The sequence below is a fragment of the Amphiura filiformis genome, chromosome 9 (genome assembly GCF_039555335.1).
Source record: "Amphiura filiformis chromosome 9, Afil_fr2py, whole genome shotgun sequence".
NCBI classification, from domain to species: Eukaryota; Metazoa; Echinodermata; class Ophiuroidea; order Amphilepidida; family Amphiuridae; genus Amphiura; species Amphiura filiformis.
Window position 1 is genome coordinate 25,342,816 of NC_092636.1, and position 8,966 is coordinate 25,351,781.

General features: G+C 30.8%; 1 protein-coding gene across 1 annotated transcript; it reads left to right on the forward strand.

Annotated features, from left to right (window-relative positions):
• Window positions 1–1,150: 1,150 nt before the first annotated feature.
• Window positions 1,151–8,693, forward strand: LOC140160023 (heparan sulfate glucosamine 3-O-sulfotransferase 3B1-like). The gene is made up of 2 exons (XM_072183292.1): window positions 1,151–1,811; window positions 7,053–8,693. The coding sequence occupies exons 1-2, from the start codon at window positions 1,270–1,272 to the stop codon at window positions 7,390–7,392; spliced, it is 882 nt and encodes a 293-aa protein (XP_072039393.1). The 5' UTR covers window positions 1,151–1,269; the 3' UTR covers window positions 7,393–8,693.
• Window positions 8,694–8,966: the final 273 nt, after the last annotated feature.

Below are 8,966 nucleotides of genomic sequence, written 5' to 3' on the forward strand. Positions count from 1 at the left end.
AAAACAAATCTTTCACAACCTTTCATGATGTTTTCAGCCTGGAACATGTATTAAACATTATAAAACTCTAAGAAACTATACGTAACTTTAGTGTATACATGTTGAGGGGCCAAGTGGATTTGGTGCCGTGGATTTACGGTCTTGCGCTCAGGTCTTCATTTATAGACAGCATTACTGCACTATTATTGCCTAAATTCACGGTCAATGCATTTAATTCAATGTCACATTTATTGTAGTTTGAGTTTGGGCAAACCATGCCCTGAGGGATATCTCATTGATACCATATTGCCGTAAGGTTGCATACTAATGAGATTATTTTTTTGACCGAAAAAGATATTGAATTGAACATTTTGCTATTCTGACTATATCATAAAGTCATACAGGGATAAAAAAAATATGAGGTGCTTCGATTACGAAACAATCATATCAACCCAGCAAACACAAAAATGTTTTTAAAACGTTTATTCAAAACGTTTTAATACATACATTTAAATGCCGGGTTATATAATTATCATGAATACGTTTTTAAAACGTTATAGTACAATATTTTAGGCAAACATTTTTGTTAGAATGTTTTGCATCAATTTTCAATTGAATGTTATTGAAAGGTTTTTACATCCTTTATTGTACATATATAAACGGTTCCTTTTATCATCTTGATTGCAAAATACAGCCATTTTGTGAAATATTCGGCCATGAAAAAGTTGCATTTTTCCTCATAGGCTTTTTATGCTTCAATTTGTGTTTGACAATTTTTTCCCTTTTAGTGAGTAATTTTATCAAAAAGGAGCATCTTTAATTATATTAAATTTAAGCCTTTTCAGATTTAGGTGTCACACATTCAAAAACAGTTTTTATGGTTCTGGTGTTGTTCAAGCTGGTTCTCCGCATGCTGCAGGATTTGCTTCAAAGTCCTTTCAGGTGGTGTTATCCCTCACTTGTCCGCTTGTAACATTAAGTTGAGTCTTGATAACGGCCACCCATATAAATGATTTTGAACCATTCAAGAATGAATTAAGTGTACTGCAGTACGATGCATTGAATAGAGATAATAATTTCTATCCGTTACTTTTCACGCGCTTATGATTTACTTTGTGTTTATCTCTTGAACTTTGTCAGTTACATTTTACACGCTTATGATTTACTTTGTGTATATCTCTTGAACTTGAACAGACAAGTCGACATCAACCAAAACTTACGACGCATTTTTTGGCATTGGTATATCAGGTTTTACGTTTAATTAATGCATTTGAAGCACTAAATTGTAAAATGAAGTCACTGGAAACCAGACGGACAACTAACTTGATTACTGCTAGAACATATACAAGCCTTTTCTTGTTTACTGTAATAGTTTGTCTATTGCCAACGTTAATACTGCTTTGCTGGACACAATACATGTACAAGGATCCTTTACAATCTCTTGCAACTAGCTCAGAATATAATGTGAAAGAAAGGTCATCTTCGTTGGTAAATCTACACTCTCAACCTACATGGGATACTAGTTGTTACAGTTACCATAGAAAAAAACATTTGAAATCACAACGAAAGCTTCGAGAAATGGGCTGCGACAGGAAACTGCCAAAAGCTCTTATTATCGGTGTAAAGAAATGTGGTACTATAACTCTTACACAATTTCTCGATCTTCATCCTGAAATAGAAACTATATCGGGAATAAGTTTTAATCCACGTGTTTTCGTCAGAGATTGGGTGAAACAAATGCCAATGAGTACATCAGAGCAAATTACCGTAGTTGATTCGCCTGGCTATATTGATAATCCGGAAACGCTGCAATATATGGTTAGTAATCCCTGGCTGAAATTTGATACACTTTTGATACACCACTTTTGATACGTATGAAAAATGTATGAAATAAAAGGCTTTGAATTGGAACCCTCATTTCATACACTTTTATGTATCAAAACTGTATCAAATTAACATTGCATACACATTTTATACATATCAAAAGTGTATCAAATGCCAAGATAATGTATCAAAAAAGTATCAAATGAAATGTACATCCTTTCATTTCATACATATTTGATACATAATTATATCAAAAGTGTATCAAATAAGTAACTGTATCAAATCAGGGTTCCAATTTAAACTGTATCAAATTAGCGTTCAAATTTTTATCCTTTCATTTCATACACATTTCATACATAATTTATATCAAAAGTGTATCGAATATGTTACTGTATCAAATGAGGGTTCCAATTTAAACTGTATCAAATTTTCGTTGAAATTTTTATCCTTTCATTTCATACACATTTCATACATAATTTATATCAAAAGTGTATTGAATATGTTACTGTATCAAATGAGGGTTCCAATTTAAACTGTATCAAATTTACGTTCAAATTTTTATCCTTTCATTTCATACACATTTCATACATCAATTATATCAAAAGTGTATCGAATATGTTACTTTATCACATGAGAGTTCCTATTTAAACTGTATCAAATTAGCATTGAAATTTTTATCCTTTCATTTCATACACATTTCATACATCATTTATATCAAAAGTGTATCGAATATGTTACTGTATCAAATGAGGGTTCCAATTTAAACTGTATCAAATTTTCGTTGAAATTTTTATCCTTTCATTTCATACACATTTCATACATAATTTATATCAAAAGTGTATTGAATATGTTACTGTATCAAATGAGGGTTCCAATTTAAACTGTATCAAATTTGCGTTCAAATTTTTATCCTTTCATTTCATACACATTTCATACATAATTTATATCAAAAGTGTATCGAATATGTTACTGTATCAAATGAGGGTTCCAATTTAAACTATCAAATTTGCGTTCAAATTTTTATCCTTTCATTTCATACACATTTCATACATAATTTATATCAAAAGTGTATCGAATATGTTACTGTATCAAATGAGGGTTCCAATTTAAACTGTATCAAATTTACGTTCAAATTTTTATCCTTTCATTTCATACACATTTCATACATAATTTATATCAAAAGTGTATTGAATATGTTACTGTATCAAATCAGGGTTCCAATTTAAACTATCAAATTAGCGTTCAAATTTTTATCCTTTCATTTCATACACATTTCATACATCATTTATATCAAAAGTGTATCGAATATGTTACTGTATCAAATGAGGGTTCCAATTTAAACTGTATCAAATTAGCATTGAAATTGTTATCCTTTCATTTCATACACATTTCATACATCATTTATATCAAAAGTGTATCGAATATGTTACTGTATCAAATGAGGGTTCCAATTTAAACTGTATCAAATTTACGTTCAAATTTTTATCCTTTCATTCATACACATTTCATACATCAATTATATCAAAAGTGTATCGAATATGTTACTGTATCAAATGAGGGTTCCAATTTAAACTGTATCAAATTAGCATTGAAATTTTTATCCTTTCATTTCATACACATTTCATACATAATTTATATCAAAAGTGTATCGAATATGTTACTGTATCAAATGAGGGTTCCAATTTAAACTGTATCAAATTTTCGTTGAAATTTTTATCCTTTCATTTCATACACATTTCATACATAATTTATATCAAAAGTGTATTGAATATGTTACTGTATCAAATGAGGGTTCCAATTTAAACTGTATCAAATTAGCGTTCAAATTTTTATCCTTTCATTTCATACACATTTCATACATCATTTATATCAAAAGTGTATCGAATATGTTACTGTATCAAATGAGGGTTCCAATTTAAACTGTATCAAATTAGCATTGAAATTTTTATCCTTTCATTTCATACACATTTCATACATCATTTATATCAAAAGTGTATCGAATATGTTACTGTATCAAATGAGGGTTCCAATTTAAACTGTATCAAATTTTCGTTGAAATTTTTATCCTTTCATTTCATACACATTTCATACATAATTTATATCAAAAGTGTATTGAATATGTTACTGTATCAAATGAGGGTTCCAATTTAAACTGTATCAAATTTGCGTTCAAATTTTTATCCTTTCATTTCATACACATTTCATACATAATTTATATCAAAAGTGTATCGAATATGTTACTGTATCAAATGAGGGTTCCAATTTAAACTATCAAATTTGCGTTCAAATTTTTATCCTTTCATTTCATACACATTTCATACATAATTTATATCAAAAGTGTATCGAATATGTTACTGTATCAAATGAGGGTTCCAATTTAAACTGTATCAAATTTACGTTCAAATTTTTATCCTTTCATTTCATACACATTTCATACATAATTTATATCAAAAGTGTATTGAATATGTTACTGTATCAAATCAGGGTTCCAATTTAAACTGTATCAAATTAGCGTTCAAATTTTTATCCTTTCATTTCATACACATTTCATACATCATTTATATCAAAAGTGTATCGAATATGTTACTGTATCAAATGAGGGTTCCAATCTAAACTGTATCAAATTAGCATTGAAATTTTTATCCTTTCATTTCATACACATTTCATACATCATTTATATCAAAAGTGTATCGAATATGTTACTGTATCAAATGAGGGTTCCAATTTAAACTGTATCAAATTTACGTTCAAATTTTTATCCTTTCATTTCATACACATTTCATACATCAATTATATCAAAAGTGTATCGAATATGTTACTGTATCAAATGAGGGTTCCAATTTAAACTGTATCAAATTAGCATTGAAATTTTTATCCTTTCATTTCATACACATTTCATACATCATTTATATCAAAAGTGTATCGAATATGTTACTGTATCAAATGAGGGTTCCAATTTAAACTATCAAATTTTCGTTGAAATTTTTATCCTTTCATTTCATACACATTTCATACATAATTATATCAAAAGTGTATGAAATATGTAACTGTATCAAATCAGGGTTCCAATTTAAACTGTATCAAATTAGCGTTCAAATTTTATCCTTTAATTTCATACACATTTCATACATAATTTATATCAAAAGTGTATCGAATATGTTACTGTATCAAATCAGCATTCCAATTTAAACTGTATCAAATTAGCATTGAAATTCTTATCCTTTCATTTTATACACATTTTATACATAATTATATCAAAAGTGTATCAAATATGTCACTGTATCAAATCAGCATTCCAATTCTAATGCTGGCCAGCAGGACAGCCCTATTTTTGATACATGCCATTTGATACACTTTTGATATAGTTTTTGATACACTTTTGATACAGTTTTTATACACTTTTGATAGTTTTTGATACACTTTTGATAGTTTTTGATACACTTTTGATACAGTTTTTTATACACTTTTGATACAGTTTTTATACACTTTTACAGTTTATATACACTTTTGATTCAGTTTTTTATACACTTTTGATACAGTTTTTCAAATTTCAAAATTGGTCCAATCAAGCTCAAATTCAACAAGAATTATCCTTACATGATCTAAACATATTTGCAAACAGTATTGACCCCAAAGTGAAGGGGTGAAATGTCAAATTTTGAAATTAGTCTAATCAAGCTCAAATTCAACACTGTCTTCTACTGCCAATGCTGACCTCTAGCACTTTCCCCCCTCACGGAGCAGCTCAATGCACTTTCCCCATCAACGTTCAAAATTACAACGCAATAGGATAAATGTGTGAGAAAGTATTGCAAAAAAGAAGCAAAACCCAACCAAAATAGAACATACATACATCAGAGGGCCTGCTTGGAAAGCAGTGCTTGTCACTGAAGTCGTTACCCTCAATAAAGAGACAAAAAGGCTACCAATAACAAAAAGATCTACTATACAGGCATGTGCTATATTCATGCTTAATACATGTACATATACATAGAGGCCCTATATATATAATATATAGTAAGCTTACCTTATCAGAACAAAGTCAGATATTTCCTCTTTAATCACAGTCCCTGATTACAACTACATTGTATACTAATGTGCAGTCTACAAGCATGTTTGTATCTTCATCATGATAAATAAAACACCATAATTTGCTCTAAAATACAGTACATTTCCAAATGCAAATCCTGGTGTTAACTGCATGCATGCCACATGGGCAAATTTGAAAATGATGAGTCATTATCTAGACATGTGATCAGTTATTGATACAGTTTTGATACACTACAAAAGGTCAGTTTATGAAAGCCCAATTTGATACACTTTTGATATACCTCTAGCCACCCAAAATAAACCAAGTCCAATTTAATACGCTTTTGATACACTGTAGGCAGCCAGAATTTGACCAAGTCCAATTTGATACACTTTTGATATACATCTAGCAACCAAAAATTAACTAAGTTCAATTTGATACACTTTACATACACTAAAAAACAGGCAAAGTCCAATTTGATACACTTTTGATATACATCTAGCAACCAAAAATTAACTAAGTTCAATTTGATACACTTTACATACACTAAAAAACAGGCAAAGTCCAATTTGATACACTGTATGCAGCCAGAATTTGACAAAGTCCAATTTGATATACTTTTGATATACATCTAGCACCAAAAAGTTCATTTTGATACACTTTACATACATTGAAAAACTGCAAAGTCCACTTTGATACACTTTTGATACACCACAAGCATGGCCAAAATTAACTAAGTTCAAATTCGATACACTTTTGATACATTTTTGATACAGTTAGGTGGTATTTGATACAGTTTTGATACCCTATATTTTCAGTTGATACATTTTCAATACACCCTTTGTATATCAAAACTGTATCAAATTGCCGTTTGATACAGTTTTAATACACTTTGATACACTTTTGATACACTTCTTGCTGTATAGAATTTCTGCTAGGGATGTCATTCATGACTTAAAGTTGATTTTGATGCTTCGTGATCCAATACAGCGAGCTATATCTGACTATAAGCATGTATCAGTTATGTTAAGAACAAGACCAGACCTAAAAAGGTTAGCAACGTATAGATATAACAAACGATCATCACAAAAAATTACTGTCTATAGAGGACACGAAATGCTGGGAGACTTTGAGGAAACAATAACCGATTACCGTGGCAACCTTAATACATCGCATCTGTTTATTCAAAAAGGAATTTACATCAAATATATTAAAACCTTTTTGAAAATGTTGACAGGAATCGTGTGCTTATTGTTGACGGAGATGCATTCAAGACATATCCTCTCTTGGCCTTAAAACAAGTGGAAACGTTTCTAGGACTTTCAGATTTCTTTACGGACAGACATTTCTATTTCAATTCAAGAAAAGGATTCTTTTGTGCAAATGTCACAGATAGACCAGATACTAAGTGCATGACACCCAACAAAGGCAGGTCACACCCGACGGTGCACCAAAATCTCCTACAACAGATGTCAGACTTCTTCACACCTTACAATTTGAAACTCCAAGAATACCTGAATCAGACACTAACCTTTTCTAAAATGAATGTTTTACCGTAAAACCTCGTCTACAAGCATACGCTTTTGATGAAAGCTAAATTAATACGTAACAAGCGTGAATACCGTAAACGTTCGCCTAATGGCGCTCTGGATTTTATAGAAATGAGAGAGCGCCCTCCCTGTAAAAGCCCAGTATACTGAAAATTAAGGGCGCGTGTAGTTAAAGTGTGTAACCCATCGACGCATTCAATTATGACCAAGGTCAAACAACGATATTCATGATAATGCGGTAATCATTCACCTATTACGTAGAGCGTGTTTATAGTGAGCCAGATTATGCGGTATTTAGCTGGACTGCCACGCAGTCTATATTTGTTTATGTTTTACTAACCATTGCAAATCTAGACTACGCGGTAGTTTAGCTAAATAACGGAAAGATTGTCTCACTATAAACACGCTCAATGTGACCCAGTTAGCAGAGCATCAGACGAGGATAGATGGAACTTTAGATCGTCTCCCATGCAGAAATTTCTGACAGATTTGCTTTAAAATGTCTGTCAATGTTTTCTTTGTTTTTTTGATTTGGGGAAATGGTATCTCTTTTGTTTAAAATCTGTTAATGTTTATTATTTTGTTTAGGTACTCTATTTTGTTGATTTTGTCTTTAATTAATTAATTAAATTTATTTATTTAATTTGTTTGAGTCTTTTTTTTCACGATTCTTTGTTTCTCTGTTGGTTTTATCTCTTTTCATTTCAATTTGCTTTGTTTCTCTTGTATTTAACAATTAATATGGAGAGTAACTACTATGGTATAATGGGTTCTCCCCTGAAATTATATGAAAGCAATATTAATTATTATTATTGTTAAGTTCGATGGTGTTTATTAAATAATATAAAACCCATAAAATCCTCACATATCAAATTCTTACCGACTTCTCTACATGTTTGCACCCAGATTCTTTTGTCGCGAGCGACAAGTCTTTGAATTCGCTCGAGTGTCTTTGACTATGCTTCAGTGGTTATGAAAAGATTCAAAAGATAACCTCTGCCCTAATAATCCCAAGCTTTTGTCTAAAACTGCTACACGGAGGATGTTTCATTATAGTTCAGTCTTCGGTTACGTATAAAGCGATTATCATTATATGGACTATATCACGCATTAAGTTCTGAGCCTGGATCATAATGATCGCCGTACAAAAATTGACTCCGATACCACGGAGTAACGCAACCACTTCGTGGTCTGATGGATATGCTCTGTTGTCTGGTGTACTAGGGTTCAATCCTTTTAATAAAATGAAAAAAAAAAACACGGCTGAGCTATTATAATGAATAAATCAAGAAAGTAAATAATACATTTTGTATAGTTACACAATATGAAACATTGAGGATTATAATTTGCAAAGGATTGATCTTGGTCATTGAACTTTTACGTGTAAGGCGATTACCATTATATGGACCGCGCATTGATAGGTACCAGGTGTAGCAAATTTGGTCCCACCGCGGTTTTCATTGCCGTTTGGAATCATGTTTCGTAGTGACTATTTATCTAAAAAATAATTTAAAAAAATAATAAAAACGAATCATAATATTCATTCCAAAAATGGGGACATACGTAAATATTTATTCACACTT